The 20131-nt window shown below is 33.9% G+C and overlaps 1 protein-coding gene across 3 annotated transcripts in view; it reads right to left on the bottom strand.

The window, feature by feature from the left end:
- Positions 1–20131, bottom strand: part of LOC125055080 (histone-lysine N-methyltransferase eggless) — a 34066-nt gene that overhangs the window by 11542 nt on the left and 2393 nt on the right. Inside the window, exons 2-23 of one of the 3 annotated variants that reach the window (XM_047657302.1) lie at positions 19741–19877; positions 19389–19439; positions 18660–18735; positions 18367–18441; positions 17036–17196; positions 15841–15876; positions 15531–15597; positions 14785–14969; positions 12611–12765; positions 11791–11906; positions 10932–11065; positions 8918–8947; positions 8081–8161; positions 7325–7363; positions 6254–6424; positions 5892–6009; positions 4903–5020; positions 3895–4094; positions 2484–2677; positions 2071–2154; positions 1608–1718; positions 739–887 (exon numbers count right to left, since the gene is read on the bottom strand). In XM_047657302.1, the coding sequence (XP_047513258.1) occupies positions 739–887; positions 1608–1718; positions 2071–2154; positions 2484–2677; positions 3895–4094; positions 4903–5020; positions 5892–6009; positions 6254–6424; positions 7325–7363; positions 8081–8161; positions 8918–8947; positions 10932–11065; positions 11791–11906; positions 12611–12765; positions 14785–14969; positions 15531–15597; positions 15841–15876; positions 17036–17196; positions 18367–18441; positions 18660–18735; positions 19389–19439; positions 19741–19877 (2488 nt within the window). The remainder of the gene's footprint in view (positions 1–738; positions 888–1607; positions 1719–2070; positions 2155–2483; positions 2678–3894; positions 4095–4902; positions 5021–5891; positions 6010–6253; positions 6425–7324; positions 7364–8080; positions 8162–8917; positions 8948–10931; positions 11066–11790; positions 11907–12610; positions 12766–14784; positions 14970–15530; positions 15598–15840; positions 15877–17035; positions 17197–18366; positions 18442–18659; positions 18736–19388; positions 19440–19740; positions 19878–20131) is intronic. The other 2 variants (XM_047657304.1, XM_047657303.1) reach the window with 2 other exon arrangements.

The raw sequence follows: 20131 nt of genomic DNA, 5'->3' as shown, positions 1-20131 counted from the left end.
TGAATTATTATTACATACTAGCTGCACCAAAGTTCGCTTCGCCTTTATATGTTTTTATTTTATTTTCCCTGCCTTTTTAATAGCTACATACTAACACACGGAAAATTTTGCTATGCTACCCTATAGACTGTTCGTTTATCCGGAGTAAAAACCAAAGTAATAAAAAAAAACTTAATTTGTTTTATATTTTCCCAATTTCATTTTTATTTATATAGCTCTCAACACTGACGAATTAAGAACTGCTACAGATATTAAAACACTGTAGCTACTTCTGACATATGAATTTTACGTTATGAATAAGGGAGCGTTCAAGTATTACGTAACGCAATATTTGGAGATTAGTGACACCCCCCCCCATGTAACGATGACCGTTAACCACCACCGTAACGTTTTTCAGTACCCAAGTACAGTACTATACCCAAGTCTAGTAAAACGTTTCGTGACCACCTAGTGACTCTTTAGTTGTGGTGAAAGTCGAAAAAAATATTAACAATAACGCGTAATTTAATCCCCGCCCCGCATCGTAACGTTTTACAAAATGCACCCCCCTCCCTCCCAAAATTCGTTACGTAAAGAGTCAAAACCTAAAAAAAAATTAATTAAAAGGCTTTTTAGGGATTAAATGACACTTCTACTGGCTGAATTTAAGATGACATCTATGACATAATTGATGTGTTAAAAAAATATACAGGCAATTCATTTATAAAATAAAGTATTTATCTAAGGAAAATTGATTACCTTTCCCAACCACTGAGCAGTGGTTTTGCGAGAGGATTGTACGTGAGAAGATCCTTCAACGACAAGACATCCTTTCTCTTACAATTCGGTCCACAAACATGATTTGCGGTTATTTTGTATGGACGCACTGCTTTTTTTGGAGTATAGTACTGGAAATAGAATAAATGGAACCACATGTGTATCTATTTATAAAACTTTCTTAATTAAACCAATTAGTTTTGTTATACGAACACTAGTCCCCGCAGTAGGACATGCCTGTGTTGTGGGTGACCACGTTATAAGGTAGAAGTACAAGGTACATAAGTAGTAAGTACATGAATGAAAATAGCTCTCTGACATGAAACTACCATAAAAGAATATTTGTGTGCTACCTGTTTACGTTTACTTTCGAAACGTGTATAGCATTCTTCAATATTTTGAAATTATTAAAAGTGTTATACAATTTCAATAAGCTGTATACAAAAAAATGAATGCACAAATAAAAGAGTACAATAATAACTGTTCTAATGCTAATGCAAAATCGATTGTGTAGGTTGTCCCAACATTTGTATATGGTATATTATAATTGTAAACCTCTTTCAATTAAAAGTAAAATAATGTTTGTCTGTTAAGTCGGTTCACGGACGATAGTTTGTGATAACGTCATAACAAAACAAGGAGTGAATCTGAATAGGGTCGAATATCCAACAGTAGGTCTAACATGAGTTTGATAAGTAATAAACGCTTTACTTCGTACGTGTACGTTGATACAAATGTGTCATATTTTATATGAAAAATCCAAGTTTTTTAAAATTAAATTTGACGCAAAATCTTTTATACGATTGAATATATTTTAGAGGTATTCTGGGTTTTAACCACTAAAAGCTTACCACGACTCGACTATAGAAGCTGTCTAACTGTGTGGGTGTGGGGTTCGACACTGGTGCGGGCGTGGGCGTGGCTGTCGATTTCTTCGCTACTGCGCGTTGGCGACGGAGTTCCTGAAAGGTGAAGGGAAATGGTAGCTTTCAAATTACAAGAGAACATATTTATGGCGCCTTTATTTTATTTTATATTATCTATTTATCATACGATTCAGTGGAAGTAGATACGAATATTTAGCATATATATAGATATTAATAAACTTGTAATTGCAACAAAGGAAATGACCATCATTTGTTTAAAAAAACCTCGAAATATACATTATAGTCACTTAGTAAAATCAAACATATAATAAACCTATGAATCAAATTGGAATTAAAAATAAATATATCTAAATTATATAATAAAAGTAAAATAGTGAAAAGTACATTTGCAGCTTAAAATTAACAGTTAAAAAGCTGTGCAATATACCTCATTATTTATATCTTTGATATTCTGCAACTCCGTCGACTTTTGTTCATCTGAGCGCATGTACTCCACAATCGGCATATTTGGCTAAAAATAAAACATATTTTAATTACCCTATTTAGGCCTGATATATCGCTGTTTCGGTCCTGGGGTTTTATTACTGGCTTTCACCTGTAACAAAACCCCTAAACCCTTTAAAAAATATCCGTAAAACAGACGAATGTGTTTGATGAAAGTCCTGGGAAAAGATCGTATTTATCTTTATTCAGCAATTTAGGTATAAAAAACTCTTCTGAATCAAAAACCAAAAATTGTGTCAGGAATTGTAGTACCCAAGTACGTATATATGTATACGTAATAACTAACAATTAAAAAAAACTGAGAAAATTAAGAGGGTAGATTAAATGATCAAATACCCTCGAAACAGCTTGCGGACGTGGCATAGCTCTCTGCCGCTGTCTACCCGCGGCCTGAATCTCGCGGTATAGGGGTTCGAGTCTCGTGGATCCACGATAAATCCACTCCAGCCTAGCCTTCGATTCACCCATTAGGAACTGTACTAGAACTAGTGACGCATCTACTTTGACAACCTTCGATGGCCACCATTTGTCTGTAAGTAATTAAATAAAGTTATATTAGTTATATTCACCCATTAGTAGAACACTTTTTCGAGATGACATAAAAATACGAGCCGAGCATGACTTACAGGCCCAATTGTAACGCAAGTCGACTCTGTACATCAAGAGCAAACAACGTCTATGGCGATAAAACGTCGAGGTAAATTAGCTATTTACGAACTATTTTTATATGCATGTCAGAGATTAGGTTATAATGAACACGATGTAATTTGTTTTTTTACAATGGCAACACCACGCAATATCATAGACATCTTACAGCTTGTAAAATGTCAATGTGTCAATTGTCAAAGTCAATTTGTCAGTAGTGCGTAGAATCAGTCGTGAAGTGCTTCAGTTGCTTTCCGATCGTGCGCACTGACTGTGTTTAAATATTAAGTAATAATGTCGGACGACTGTAGTGATACCAACTTCGTAATTATTAACCGCGTCGAATCTGCGACATGCATTTGTCGCGCTCCTACAAGACTGCTATGGTTACATTAATACATTACATACATTTTCATAAGTAACATATCATGATTTAGATTATATTATTTTGTAAAAAAAAGTTAAATCTTTCTAGCTAATGTCTAATTCGGTCATTAATATATAATCATTATGTCTAATTTGGTCGTACTTGAATTCGTGTATGCGGTGATGTTAGTTATTTCGACTATGTGTTTGCGTGTTGTTCCCACGAGAATGTAAGTGCGTGCTCCTATTTCACCATGTCTCCTGCTGATAGAGGACAAATCTTTGTTTTTAATTTATGTTATTATTATTAATTACTTAAAATGTCACATGGGACATGGTGTAATGGTTGCAGCTCCTTACAAACATTTTGTAAATCAAAAAATGGCGATTGAAAAGAGTGGCGGAGAGTTTATTGCCAGTTCTTCTCTCCCGTTCTACGCCCTTGATGTGAGAATTGGCAGTACATGTAAAATTAGAAGCATTAATATGTATTTCTTTACTGACATGTCATAAGTGTACATTATGTTACCTATGTGATTAAATTATTTTTTACTTTTTTTTAATATAACTATCAAAAAATTACGTAAATTCTCGAATTTCAGAATTATTCAATCGAATTAACATTTATGTATAGTCAACGCAAACACATTTTAAATTTTAGAGTAATACTTATGCACAAATATTTTATACATACATATTCTAATATACGATTATATTACTTTGTAAAACGACTCACCCTTCCACTCGGTCTTAATTGTCTCGTTGGCCTTCAATCTGACCATGGGCCTTTGGGGGTAATTGAAGAGGTACTCCTTCACAAAGAGTCGCGAAAATGGATGAACTTCCTCCCACACTTGAGTGGAATATTCGCAGACGAGACGTGTGTCCACATGAGTCGCGTATTGCGCGTAGCCATCGTCGAAGAATATTAAATATCTGTAATATATTTAAACCAATAAACCGCGAAGGACAATTTATTTTTATAGTTGAAGAAGCAAGTTATTAACATTATTTTAGTCGGTTTTTTATATGATAGGCAAAGGGGCCTACAGAATCGCTAATCATATCTATCTATCTATCATAGCTTCTATATCTATCAATAATAGCTATCAGAGAGCTACCGCAAACCATGACCTCCCATGTTACGCACCCAGCGTTGCTGCTGTTTAAGAGGAAATACTCTCTTTTAAAATTTATTTCAGTATATTGTTTTTGCGAGAAATTAGCGGAATTTTGTGTGTAGGAAAGAATTAGAGATACTATTTATACAAATTATAAAAACATATTTTAAGCGGCTATTACGGCTGCACCAATGGATTTTTCTTTCTATTTGCGAAACTAACTAAGGTAGCATTCAAGTTTTACGTAACGAATTTGGGCCGGGGATTGAATTACGCGTTTTTGTTAATTTTATTTTCAACTTTCTAGTACTTTACACTACATAATGGTAACTTTTAGGTATAAAGAGTTACTAGATGGCCACGAAACGTTTTACTACTTGGGTACAGAAAAACGTTACGGTTAACGTTACGGGGGGATAATCCCCCCAATAATCTCCTAAAATTGCGTGAAATGCAGCATGCATACTTGAATGCAGGGAGCTTTATTACGTATACTTGTATATTCATAATAATAAATTTTATTAACTAATATAGAACAAGACACCCATAGATCTACTCTTTTCAGGATTACTAAGTCATACAGAAATTGCTTGCATTTTTTTTGACGATATTCTAATTCATACCTGAAGCTATTAACAGGATTAGGGACCTCAGCCACAATACCAGAATAGAACTTCTCACGCAGCTTGCTCTCTTTTCCAACCTCAGCAGAACCTTGGAACAGCGCTATGACGCGTGTACCTAAAATAGATAACTCACGTTACATCTGCTGCGTCGCTTATAAATGTAAAAAATAAGTCTGTGGTGATTGTTTTTATCGAAGTTGACAGTTGTCAATGTCATTTTCTGTATGTAATATGTAATAATCTGTGTAAATACCACACCAACTAATTCAACCAATACTACTAAAGATAACTTGAATAATCTAAATTTCATTTCGTTTTATGTGCAGCAACAGAATTTTTGTGGACAGAAAACAAACGTGCAATCATTTTGAATTGATAGCCGCCGCCTATAGACACCCGCAATGCCGGGGGCTAACAGTTGTTCCCAACCTTTTAGGGAATAATACGCACTTTCTTTGAAGGCCCCTAAGTCGTATCTGGTTGACAACATCTACTGGCAGCTGGTTCCAGAATGAGGTGGTGTGCGGCAGAAAGTGTTGTGGAACAGATCGAAAAGAATTTTGCCTCGACATCCGATGATGGAATTCAATATTTCTTTTTTGCAAAGTAGCATTACTTTTGGTAGAAACGGGTATTGGTTAGGTTTTGTTACCTTTACTTCTAATAATAAGTTTGAATACGAAACAGACAGTTTTTAATAGCTAATTTTTTTTAAATATACAGGCACCCCTACATCCTAGCCTATCAGACAGATGTGACCGAGTGGCTAAGCAGCAGGGGACTGTCGAGATATCCCCTTTTTAAAAAGGGACATTATTATCTTAAAGGGTTGGCGTCTCCTGCCGGACCCGGGCGACAACTACTCCGGAAATATCGTCATAATAACTGACATGTTTGACAATCTTGCCGCAGAATTTTTCCAGCTGCGATCTATGCTCAAGCAACATACCGGATAGCCCATCCCGGGATAAATATATTCAACGTACCAATAGTCATCCTCGCATTGGCTGGTTCGCAATAAGCCAGATTTCGTGCGCTGAGAGTCTTATACATGTTCTTCTGGGATTTGTCGAATTTGATACGACACATGGAAAATGGCGAATTCTGTAACGAAGGTTGAAATTTCCTACGATATTAATATAGACAAGTTAAAACTATCAACAAAGCCTAGCACAAACTATTCTTTACGTACTCGTATACGTAAACCGACAATTTCTGATATTGCCTTCATTGCAATAGTATTTACTATACGAACAAGAGTACAGTTTAAATTTACGGAGAGCTTTCATAAACATCTTTAATTATTTAAGGCGACGATTTTTAAGATAAATTAATTAAATAAACTCACCGATGCCCCAATGACTTCAACGATATGCGCTTTGCCCCATGTCCCAAACATATTCCTCATGGCATATATCGGCATTCCGGGTCGTAAATGTGGCCGTTCTAGTTCGCCGACAGGTGGCAGATCCGGCGGTGCGTTCTCCGTAGACAATTGTACTACTGTTATGTCCGTGTTCTGTGGGAAATTTACGTCATTTTAGTCTAAGCATGTAGCTTAGCAAGGTTAATGTAAAATAATTTGAAAATAATCGTTGATTTGTAAAAAATCCATATTTAAAAACATGATTTTCATACGACAGTAACGTGACACAGATTAGTCGAATCGACGTTGACCTAGCATGTTTATTTATATATGTATATCTACATAATATGTCTTCGCATGTCTAAACTATCTTGGAGCTTAATTTCGTCGAAATAATATATGCATGTATATTTGTGTAGTTGAAATGATAATTAATTCGTAAAAACTTGGAGATTACGTGTTTACAAGCCTGGTACGTCGTACGTACGTTCTTAAAATTATATTTAATTTGATTTTTAAAGCATTTTTAGTATTACTTAACATAATTAAATAATTTGTATAGATTCTACAGTCAGTAATAAATAGTTTATAAAATTTTGTCAGAAAACCCACTTTTGTTTTACGGTCACGGATCGAGTAAAGCAGTGGCGGCAGTATAATTGTTAAATATATATTATTAGTTTAGATATTGAAACATCGAATAAAATCTGTTTCTAACTTTAAAAGAAAGTGTAAGTGCCCATAAACTTTATATATATATTTAGATATACATTATCGTGCTCCCCTACTGCTAACAAACGCTTTTTAAAATTATTAAGTATTTTATGTATGTACTATAAATTACTGTGTTTACACTTGCCTATTATTATTTGATTTTTAGTTGAGATACTCATACTTTTATAAAACAAAACTTATCTGTGAAACAATTTAAAGACACTTGTGATTATAATTTGTATATATTTGTTTAAATATCTTGATTTGTGTATCTGTCATGTGTCCTTATTTTGTCAATAAGTAAATAATAAAAAATAAAAAATAATTTGTATAACTCACATCATCGTCACCTTTGTCACCGAAAACACCTGTACAATCCTGTCAAGAAAGAAAAAATAGAATTAATATTAAGGTCTGATAACCCTTCCATAGTGTATATCCAGACACTGCTAAGGGAACGTTAAAGTATTACGTCTCTCAATTTTTTATCGATTATTGATCAAGCCCCCCCCCCATGTAACGTGCCGTAACGTTATTATGAACGTTTCGTGACCTCCCAGTGATTCTTTATACCTAACAGTTACCATTATGCGGTGTAAAGTACTGGAAAGTCGATAATTATATTAACAATAACGCGTAATTCGCGCATCGTACCGTTTTACAAAAGGACTCCCCATTCAAATTCGTTACGTAATACTTGAACGCTCCTTAATTTGCTTATATGCCCTTCTTACTATGTGCGCATTTAACATTCACTCGAACGGTGAAGGAAAACATCGTGAGGAAACCGGCTTGTCTACCAAAAACTCAACAGCGTTTGTCAGGCACCGGAGGCTGATGCTGACATGCCTATTAAACTGACAAATGATCATAAAACAGATGCGGAAATCTAAGGCCAGTCCTAAAAAGATTCTAGTTCCACTAATTCATTTTATTTATATTTATTAACACTATTCTAACCAAATAACAAAAAAAAACGGTAATAAATCTAAAGGCTGAGCAGGAGTGCGACGGGCGTTATCACTTATAAGTGTAATACAGAGAAGAACAAAAAACTTTCTAGAGATATTGAAACATATTCAATATATAACTTACATTGTTAGTTTTCTCACAATCCGCCTTACGTTTAGCGGGTGTCTCGGCACTTGACGCCAAACGCCGTTTCGAGAGACGCGTCTGGATATGGAATAATAAAAAAATATGTAGAAAATCTTACTATAGCAACACTGAATAAAATTTATTTAATCATTGATAAATATTTACAGTTACGAACGTCTGTATTTAAAATAAATAATAGTTAAAAAAAACTCAAAAACACGCTTTTTAAAGCACATCAACCTAAAAAGTGAAAAATAATTCCTAATTTAGGCTGAAAATGGTAATGAACAAAAAATACTGGTATTATTGTGAAAAAGCGTGGGGCGCTCTGTGCCATATTTTTCGTCTATTTATTTCTTATTTTTTAGTTTAATTTTTTAAATTTTTTTTCGGATTATTTATTGCATTGTCATCAATCTTTGACAGGTGCGCAAAGTTTGAATTAAATCTGTCCGTTAAAAGTGGGTCAAAATCGAGTCCGAAGGAGTCGGTTACATACATACATACATACAGGTGAAGCTAATATAAAGCGTGTAAAAAATGTGTGTGTACACGCGTTTGTTGGATGTCAAAAAGTATCACAGCTGTAGAAAAAAAGTTGCATTATCTGTATTTATTTCCCCGGAGTTGGTATCGACTAAAAGATGGAGGGTTTTGGCAGAAATGGCTCACGGTGTCCTTTTTTTCTACAGCGGTTGAATTTAAAATTATGTTAAATAATTGTAAATTTATACATAACTTTAATCCGGTTAAAAAGTTTTTTTCTTTAAATACTCATGCGTGACCAAATCAGGAAACCCCGAACCAAAAATATCAATGAAAAATAAAACATACCTCCATAATATGTGTTTCATAGCACGTAACCTGAAAAAACCCATTCAGAAATATTATAAAAGTTCATTTGAATAAAAAATAATCTCCAGAGATCGTCGAACGTGTAATTTATTTCTTAGGTTCGTTCGTTGGCGCAAAATTAATTTTCTTTCTACAGACATTGGCGTAAGGCACAAAAAGCGTTCAGGAGCCAATAAAGAAAATACAGAAAATTGGGCCCAATCCGACTATGGATCGCGCTTTTTTTTAAATGTAATAGAATGCAAAGGCGATGTTAAGTGATATCACCGCTCTTGGACACTCATATTGCCAGAAGATTTGATTATTAGTGACTTATAGTGATTTTGCATCAATTTAATTTTAATTATATTTTAGATATTTTAAGCAGTTAACGTTTTTAGCAGTGTCACTCTCGTCCCAAGATCATAGTTTGGAACCCAGGCTGCAATTGGGTTTCTGTCTATGTGCGCATTTAATGTATAAAGAACTTTATGTTTTATTACAAAAAATGTATTTTTATTTACATGAGAAACTTAATATAATACACGAACGAGATATAGGTCGGTTATCGAAAGCTGGCGGGTTCACAGTACTCTCACTAATGCAATTTCACATACAGTATGTTTCAAAATATGATTTTTTTGCCATGCTATACATTTTAGTCCACTCTGGTTTTAGTAAGGTTGGGTGGGTTGTAAATAAATAAAAATGTGTCAAACACATATAATTATTAGGTGCATACGAGGGTGGATCTAAAAGTTCTAAGCCAGACCAAGAACGTGAAAGAGTAGTTCGTGTAAATAATTTTTCATTTTTCGACATAAGCTCCATCTAGCTCAACACACTTCACTTTTACTTCACTAACTATTCTTTCAATTAGAAAAGAAACCCCAGTCGCATCTGATGTCAAATTAAATATAACATTTTTTCATTAAACTGTTTTTATTAAGATGCTTAAAATAATTAAAAACATTGTGCACCATTTCACGAGATTGCCCTGGTAATGTTTGAAAAAAGATCAACATGTATAAAATAATAATAATATCAAACAGTAAAGATCAACATAAACAGTAGCAAAAGAAAAACAATAACTGTCTCTTTTATACTCATAAGCTTGGCCGAGCGCGAGAGAGATGGACAGTCTTTTCATGATGTATTTGTGATTGTATTTCAGTTTGACATCACGTCTCGCGCTTATTCACAGACACTACACAAGCACAAAGTGTAAATGTGTTGAAGCCGCCAGCTTTAGATAACATACCTATACGCGTCGCCATCATCTATCCCAATTTTAGTTTCTTAGGCTCATTCTAATGAATCTTTAATGCCCTTTTGAATTGATTAAACACGCTATTATAATTTTAGAGTAATTGATTAAACAATTGCACACCTCATACTCAATAGACTTCTTTTAATAATTTGTTCGGCTTAGGCAAGATCAGCAAACTCGCTCGACGAGTATTACGTGTAGTGGTGTATTTGATTTTTTAAATGATAATGATCGAAGGTTGACAAGGCAAGTAAGTGCCTATTAGGAAAATAAAAAAGGGTACGTGTACTTATGTACGCGCGTCAGAAGTTATACTTCTTTGGCATTATTAAAAAGTTTTTGATTGCATGCAAATAATTAATTACAATTAATCAAAGACTGGAAAAGAAATCATTATAGTCAACAAAGTTCAGTTTACATTTAAAAAATTTAATAAATAAATATTTATTATTATTCTCTTACATTAAGTGTAACATAAATTCTATTATTATTCGAATGTTGTTTTTAAATTATGTCCAATGCCGTAGCATCTTCAGTGGGCAACTTCATTCTGATAATTTTGTGTCACGGTGCGCGCGCATCGTAAAATTTCACTCTCATCAATTTTTCATAACGCGCCTAAAGTATATAACTTCAAAAAACCCCAAAACAGAGACAGAAATCTGAAGCTCAGAACTAAAAATATGTTTTGACTTGTAATATCTAGAATATTTATTTAGACACAAAAATATCCGCCACACTCACCTGATTCATATCAGATATAGTAATCGGTGGTAATTGCTTTATGTCAGGTTTGAATGTAGTATATAACTCGTTACGAAGATTGTCCGTCGATTTTTGACATTCCTTCAACATTTCGTCTACTTCTTTGCTTTGTCCTAGAAAAATATTAAAATATATAAATAAACCATTACAAAAAACAATTATGTTTGAGATCAGATCAGATTTTCCCACGCCCACATGGGAATTTCTTTGTTAAGGATATTGTAATTATTTGAAATATTAATTTCAGTTTTTCATTATGTTTAGAAAATTTACTTACCGTGTATCGCTAACAAATTCCTAGTAATTTCTTCATAAAACCTATCATATCAGTTTCTTAAGTAAACAATTCAAATTTTTACTCTATATTTAAAATTATGTATGTTACTTATAAGAATTTTAGAAAGGCTAATGGGATGGCGAAAAAAGGTTGAAAATCACTAATATAGATCCATTTGGATTAATAAATTTCTATAATTTTGTTTTCGCACGTAAATGACATAGATAACGCCTACCAATCGTTGTTAACCAGGAAATGTCCAATATCTATAAATTATTGTCTACATAGTACGATCAGAAACAAACACGTTTGTAATTGAAAAACTAGATAGATAACGTTATGAAGAAGAAAATATAATTGGTATATGTTATGGATAAAATTTCAATTAAACAGAAAATTCGGTACGAAGATAAAAAAATTAAATATGCGGAAATTCAAGTAATAATTGTTGATTTATTATAACTGTTGAGTCAGCACTAATTCACATACTACATATATTCATCAAAATCCCTATACAATAGAGAATATAGAATTCAAAACTAAATAAAACATTTGACTTACTCTCAAGCTCCTCCATTTCCGTCTTCAAACTATCAACACTTTCCAATAATCTGGTCTCCATCTTGTATTTATCCCATTGCTCGTTAAATATATTAGCTAATTGTTCTTCCAGTAACCTAGAATAGTACATATTGAAAAAAAATGCCTTGTGTGTTCTTATCCAGAAAATATTTTAAGAGAAATTGTAAAGGAAACCTAAATTTGCACTTAATATACTTCACTTCTTGCCTACCTAATCTAATTTAATATTTTTTTTTCTCTCACAGTGGTTGCCTGGAAGAGAGCGCTCGAAAGCAATTAGGCCGCCAGTTGCTCTCCTTTACATTTAATTATGTTCAATTTTTATATTGTAATGCAACGAAATGTTAATAAATAAATACAGTGTGAGCTCTTTATAACGATATCGGTTAAAAAACTCTCTATAACGTAAAAACGCTATGTCAATACTCTTATACAAATATTTTTTTTAGAACAGGCAGGAGGCTCACCTGATGTTAAGTGATACCGCCGCCCATGGACACACACTGCCAGAGGGCTCGCGAGTGCGTTGCCGGTTTTAAAAATTGGTACGCTCTTTTCTTGAAGGACACTGAGTCGATCGTATTACAAATTAAGTAAGTCACATTTTACAAATTTAGGATCAATAGAGAACTTAGCTGAAAGATTTTTTTTATGTCCCTATACAAAATCTATATGAAGCTATAGGCATTTAGACGGCAAATAATTGCAGGTCATTGAGAATATATATATAGACCTAGACGTTTTTAAAATCTAAAATTAACGCTGGACAAAATAGGCAGGATTTTTTTATTTTACTTACTTGGCCCCTTTCTCTCCCACAACCTCTTTGGCTAAATCCGCGGGATCCACATCATCATCAGAGTCTGAATCCAGGACTTCTATTGAATCCTTTATATCTTTGCCCAAATCTAAGAGGACAAGATTTTCGAAATTACGAATACCCTCAATAAGTCTCTGAAAATAATTTAAGAATAGAATAAGATATTTAGCTTATTATGAGATAAATAGATTAGGGAGATAATAATAAATAGGGCTTAGGAATGAGGGTAATGTAGAAATACACGGCTCTATATAATACAGTAGAACCTCGATAAGATAAAGTCCAAGGGAAACACAAAATATTTTATGTTATAGAGGTTTTAAGTTATCAAGGTTCTATGTTAGGTAAAGGTTTAACCTTTACCTAACATAGAACCTCTATATTAATATAGAGGTATGTAAATGTTTCTATGTACCCTTGCTCCCATTTTTACTTGAATGCATCAGAAGGATGGAAAATTAAATATGTAATCATATTTATTCACATTAGTTACATTACATAAAAATAAAACAACAACTAAAGGTTTAGTCTACTTAAAAAAATCTGTGATTTTCTTTTGTTTTAAAAAATTCACTGTTTCTAAATCGATTTGATTTTCAATGACAAATAGAGAGGAGAATACATTAACACATTAACTTATGATGCAAGTAAGTCGTTGTCACAAAGCTAACCGCCGCAAAGCTTTGAAGAATTTAGATAAAGCAAACAATAGGTAATGTATTGATTACGTTAACAATACATTAGTAAACACGTGCAAGCAATAAATACCGAAACCATTTGTTTTGACACTCTTTCAAAATGACTCATTCACAAACAACTTTATGTTATAGAGGTTGTGGAAACATTTCTTTTAGTTACTGAGGGCCTATACAGAGATTATTTATTTAAGTTATAGAGGTTGCGTATTTTAAGTTATAGAGGTTTTGGGCTCTGATGGGAAGGGAACATAGTATTTTTTGAAGTAACAGAGTTTTTTATGTTACCGAGGTTTACGTTATCGAGGTTCTACTGTATATATATATAGAGCCGTATATGTATGCGTGTGGGGCGTGTGACCCACGTGTATCTTAACGTGTCCCCCACAGGGGGTATAATACGTATAATAAGAAATAATAGAACAAATTGGGGCCTCAGATGCCTGTATCTGTTTCATGATCATTCGTCAATGTAATAGGCAAGTAGGTGATAAGCCTCCTGTGCCTGACACACGCCGTCGACTTTTTGAGTGGGCACACAGCCGGGGACCGAAGCTACGACCTCGGGGATGAGAGTCACACGCTGAACCCACTAGGCCATCATATTATCACTAGCATTATAAATAAAAGGCCAAATTTTAAACTAGATCACCTGCACCACATACACACCATCACGTACATACCCTCACTTTTACACCATCACACAACACAGCCAAATTAGGTATCTCTTAGTTAAATGTATTGAACATTTTTTATTGTTTTTTAATTTTTTAAATCTTTTTGTAGCTTTTATGTATTCCATATCTGGCTATTAGTCCGGGATCCATCGCCCATTTTTGCACTTGATTACTATCAAGCTAATTTTCCGTGAGTAGCTTTATTTTGATGAGACGCCCAATAATTTCCTCACGGAATTTCCTCCTTTACTCACGGAAAATTAGCTTGATAGTAATCAAGTGCAAAAATGGGCGATGGATCCTGGACTATATATATTTAGTGTAATTGTTTGTTATTATATATATTTTTTGTTAGCTGCAGGTTACGAAATAAATAAATACAACTAAGCTTTTAATATTAAAAAAGGGTGCGTGTACTTATGTACGCGCGTTAGAAGTTATACTTCTTTGGCATTATTAAAAATAGTTTTTGATTGCATGCAAATAATTAATTACAATTAAATAATCAAAGACTAGAAAAGAAGTCATTATAGTCAATAAAGTTCAGTTTACATTTGAAAAATTAAATAAATAAATATTTATTATTATTCTCTTACATTAAGTGTAACATAAATTCTATTATTATTCGAATGTTGTTTTTAAATTATGTCCAATGCCGTAGCTTCTTCCGTGGGCAACTTCATTCTGTTAATTTTGTGTCACGGTGCGCGCGCATCGTAAAATTTCACTCTCATAAATTTTTCATAACGCGCCTAAAGAAGTATAACTTCAAAAACCTTACCTCATTTCTTCTTACAACAGCCTCCGCACATATCTCGCACACATATCGACACTTCTTTGCGTTGTAAAACGACAACGCACTGCTGTCCGCCACATAAAATACGTTCGTAAGGTGTGGACACGCTTCGTTGACACATTTCATACTTTTCAATTTAGCGTCTGTTACTTCCGATTTATCTTCGGCAACTGTAAAAAAACCCGTAAAAATTATAGTCTAGATATTATAGAGATTAAAAACATCATCACTGCAGAACCTGCCTTGCGATTCTGTAACTCACTTTTCGAACTCACACAGCGGGTTTAACAGCGGCGGTCGCACTCAAATCAGTCAAGTCAAGTCAGTTGTAAACAATAAACTACAAGCTCTCTCCTTATCAGAATGCCAAATCGTAAAATGACTGCTTTACGACTGATTTGAGCGCGACCGCCGCTGTGAAAACCGCTGTGTGAGTTCGAAAAGTGAGTTACAGAATCGCAAGGCTGATCTTTTATCAGGTTCTTTTTACTATTAGTTTTAGGTATTATTTAAATATGAACTTCTACGAGCCACCGATGTTATTACAAAGCGCTTAATAGAATTTTAGACAAAGCAAAATTTCAAATAAATATTCTCTATTTCGCTTCTGAAATCATAGATACAAAACTTTAATCAGTAGGCTCATTTAGGTACGCGTACGTATGTGTACGTGTTACAAGTATTCTGTAATTTGTGGTTTGATAACATTGTTTCGTGTTCATCATAAATACCTTCTTTATCGACCTCCATGTCCTCGTCGGAATCCAAATTAAATACTTCGAGTGGTGGGAGTTTGGTCTGAAAGTTTTTAGGATTAAATTAGCATAGGCCTATAATTATTTATCAAAATCTATATTGTCTTTGGTTTACGCGATTTACTATGGTCAGAGATTCACGTTTATATCTTTAAAACACCTTCTGCAGCTATTACAGGATAAAAACAACCAAACGTTATAACCGGACCATCTCATATATTATTCTCAAAAAAACGATCTACTTAAATAAATTATGGAATTCTTTATTACAATAAAATTAACTTACCGTTTTTATAGACACCTCTGCTGTATTCAGTCGCGCCTGTAAATTTATTTATTGATATACAAATATTACATTAATACCAGCTGACCCGGCAAACATTGTAAAAAAAAAGTTAATTGCTAAGGGGTGAAAATTAGAAGTTGTATGTATTTTTGTATGCTGCATCATAAAATAAAATAAAATGTTTAAAAATTAAAATTTTGGGGTGGACAGTGGACACCCCTTATCACTTAGGGGTTTGAACGATAGTGATAGTTAGTTAGATAGTTGAGAGATAGTAGCCGATTCTCAGACTTACTGAATATGCATAAAAAAATTAATAAGAATCGGTTGAGTCGTTTTGGAGGAGTATTGGATTGAACATTGTGACACGAGAATTTTATATATTAGATTAGAAATAGTAGACTCAAATGTAGTATCCTGTTATTAAAAACCCGAGAGGGTTCGATTACTATAGTCAACGCATTTAAACTGAGGCTTGACTGAACTGGTATCAGAAATCAAATTTATCTATCTGTCTCGCTCGCCCTTACATGTCTTATGGAGAGGTGTAGTGATGTGCGTAAGAATTATAAAGGTGCATATCGATAACGGGATAGGTACGATCGATATGCTAAATTATGTTAAGTATACATAGGAATAAGTTTTCGAAAATAAATTCTCCATTGTGCGTATTGCGTAACGAAGCGTAAGTAATGTTGACAAAAAATAAGTGTCATAACAAAAAATACGTGTGGCACTCGGGGACTGCCGCGGTAAAGCTATTGCATAGCATTTTTTATAAACTTATGCAATATTATAAATTTATTTATTTTTTGCAGTACTTTTTTTCTTTGATATTAATTCATTCTACCAGACTCAGACTAACACGCTTATCCGATCACGCTAAACCGATGTGAGACGCAGTATGCGTTCTGTCCCGCTCTAACGTCATCGTGTTAGGTTCATTTCGTAACGGAATTTCTTGATTTGGTCGCCGCGCTCAAAGCCCGCGATAAAATCTATGCAATAGCTTAAAAATCTTATATTTATAGAAAAACTCGTAACGACCAATCAGGCGTCAGAGTGCGTGCGCAGGTACCTAAGTATCGATAACTGCATTGAGTACAGATTCCTACTGTCAGTGACATTTAAAGCCCGACGACTCAGTTTAAAATGCGTTGTCTATAGGGAAACAATATTCAAACATTTTACTTACAACTTTAACAGCCGCCGGTTTCGGTATACCGCTTATGACTATCTCCCCCTCTTTCACTCGTATGTCAGTATTCGCTATGCTAGAGTGAGACGCAATGACATCTATCCCGGCCGGGAGGTTCACTGACGTCACATCCGAATCGTCTTTTGTCTCTTGAACATCTAAATGATAATAAATTACAAACAATTCCTTTGTGCTAACTATTGTTATATCGTATTTTCTATAATCGGACGTATGTCAAATGCATTCTCTATGTAAAAATGGACCACTATGGGGGCCTCATAGCCTAGCTGTCTTATTAAGTGGCAGCTAGGTGAGGGGTACCGGGTTCGATTCCCGGTTCGAGGGCAAGTTTTAATTTAATTTAAATTTGTTCTCGGCCTTTGGGAGGGTTGTGCAGTACCGGGCGAGTGCCCAAACCGTACATGGACGACATGGTCGAATTTCTAAGGCAAAAAGCACGAATTATAAAAATCTCATACTTGACGCTGGCTAATGCATAAACCGTGCCAGAGCCATAAAAAAAATTGACCACTCATATTTATGTTATAGAAATACATATATGATACAGAGCTGAAGCTGAGTTTCACTATCGGACGTCAAGAATACAAAATACCATTCGTATCACCTCGACTTCCGCCGTTCCACAACCGAGCGTACTTAAGGCAGTTTTTGCGGCGCACCACCACTATGTGGAACCAGTTGCCCACTGAGGTTACTACCGAACCAATTCAATTTAAGGGCCGTTCAAGTATTAGGTAAGCAATTTACCCCCCCCCCCCCCTACTTTTGTAAGCATAATAGTACATAAACATATATTAATTATATAGGAATTCTCGAAAGTGCATTTTGTTTACAATCATAGACAATGTTTGGGTACCTAATATGTGTAAAAAAGTAAATAATTACTGTTGACGTAATCACCAAATAAGAAAAAATCAAAGCCCCCCCCCCCTTAGTGCTTACGTAATACTTGAACGGCCCTAGGCGACTTCAAGAAAAGAGCGTACAAATTCTTGAAAGGCCGGCAACGCACTTGCAAGCCTTGCAATGTGAGTGTTCATGGGCGGCGGTATCACTTAACATCAGGTGAGCCTCCTGCCCGTTTGCCTCGAATTACATTAAAAAAATAAACACTGGTTTATTAATACTCAAAACACTCTATTATAAACTAATATGGGAAAATATAGCACGCGCGTCAGTTATATACCTCTTATTTCCTTTCAACTATTCTTGTTAAATCTCATTAAAATCGGTGCAGTGGTTAAGTCGTGAAATGACAGAATTACTTTAAGTTTTTATTATCTGGATTTCGTGATAAAATCACTTACCATCTTCGGAATCTAATTCAACAACATTTGCGTCGACAGCGCTGGGAGATTTTTCGGTTTTTTCCTCTGGCAAATCTACGGTGTAATGATAAAAGATCTTTTAATAATTCAATAAGAGGTAAGGATTCTTCTAAGGATCTATTCTTCTTTTTCTCCTGTGGTTTTAAATTAAATAATTGTATGTATATATATATTATTATTTATATGTTATATCTACTTAAGCTGTTAATAATAATAATGACAAATGAATTATAAAAACCTCCATAACTTTATATGTTGAATACACAACATACCTTTACACTTATTTTCGTCATCAGAAGTGTCAGAGATTTTTGATTCTATGTCAATTGAATCCTGTGCTTCGACTGTCTGTAAACATTTAATTTTTTTTATAATAGAACCTATATTAATAATGTTATAAAAATATAATAAATCAGTGGCGCTATTTTAGGTTTGGGCCTCAGTTTTTGTATAAGTTTCATGATCATTTGTCAAACTAATAGGCAAGAAGGTGACACACGCCGTTGACTTTTTGGGTCTAAGGCAAGCCGATGTTGCCGTGATCCTCACGATGTTTCTCCTTAACCGTACGAGGGAATGTTATATGCGCACATAGACAGAAAGTCCATTGGTGCACAGCCAGTTGCACGCTGAAGCTAAGCAAAATCTAAATTAATAGATAATTTTATATTAATATTATTGAATATTCTATAATCTATAGTCTATACAATTACAGTTAGATCAAAAGGGGAGAGGTTAAGGGTACATATAAAACCTCAGATATCTATTTAGTAACTCTGTCTCTTTCGCTTTCATGATTAAACCGCAAACCTAGGGGGCAAAATAGGGTATATACCTATAGATCAAATGTATAGCTCTATGGTTTTCATATAAATGAATAAGTATGTAAATGTTTAATGGAAAGATACTTTTTGACACATTTAAGTCTATAATTATTATTAAATTTAAGTCATAGACAAAATGTTGTATAATTTAAGTGTAACAGTGAACAGGTTACATACCACTTCATCTGCATCTTTGTTTTCGTTAGCCTCATTAGTACTTTCTTCTTGCTGGAAGTTTAAATATTTAAATTTAATTCAAATTTTGAAAATCATTTAATATCGTTGAGCTCTTGTGCGTTGTTATTTTAATGTGATCTTTAAAACACATTGTAGCAAATGGTTATCTATGGAAAATCTTATATTTTTCTTACAAACAATAATTAATACACACATATACTACAATGCTAATCTTCAATAAGTACTTATAACTTATTTTAAACATAGCCAACAGTATACATGTAAACAAAAATAGTTTACAAAACAATGTTTTTCATTTGTTTACAGTTTGTTATGCTAGATTAGTGAATACCTGATCATCCTTCTGCGCACTAAACTCAAACGGCCTCTCAGCAATTTTGTCATCCTCTTTGGATTCTTTGCCATCTAATTCTGATTGACGGGTGCTTGAATCCTCCGACTGTTCAACTGTCATTTGGTTACTGCTTTCTGTAATGTAATCATGTATGATATTAAAATATATATAAATGATGAGACAAATATATGTAGATTTTTAGTTCTAAGCGGTGCCATTCCTCACAATTTATACGGACAATCCAAGCTTGTGTTCCTAGCAAAAATAGAAATTATAATGGTTAAGTAGAATATGTTAAGTTAAGACCTTAACATGATTATCCTATTTAAAGAAAAAACTTTTTAACCGGATTAAAGTTATGTCAATAAAAGACAATACTATGATTATC

Source organism: Pieris napi, chromosome 13 (genome assembly GCF_905475465.1).
Source record: "Pieris napi chromosome 13, ilPieNapi1.2, whole genome shotgun sequence".
NCBI lineage: Eukaryota > Metazoa > Arthropoda > Insecta > Lepidoptera > Pieridae > Pieris > Pieris napi.
The sequence above is the reverse complement of the archived record's forward strand: the minus strand, read 5'-3'. Positions and strand labels throughout refer to the sequence as shown.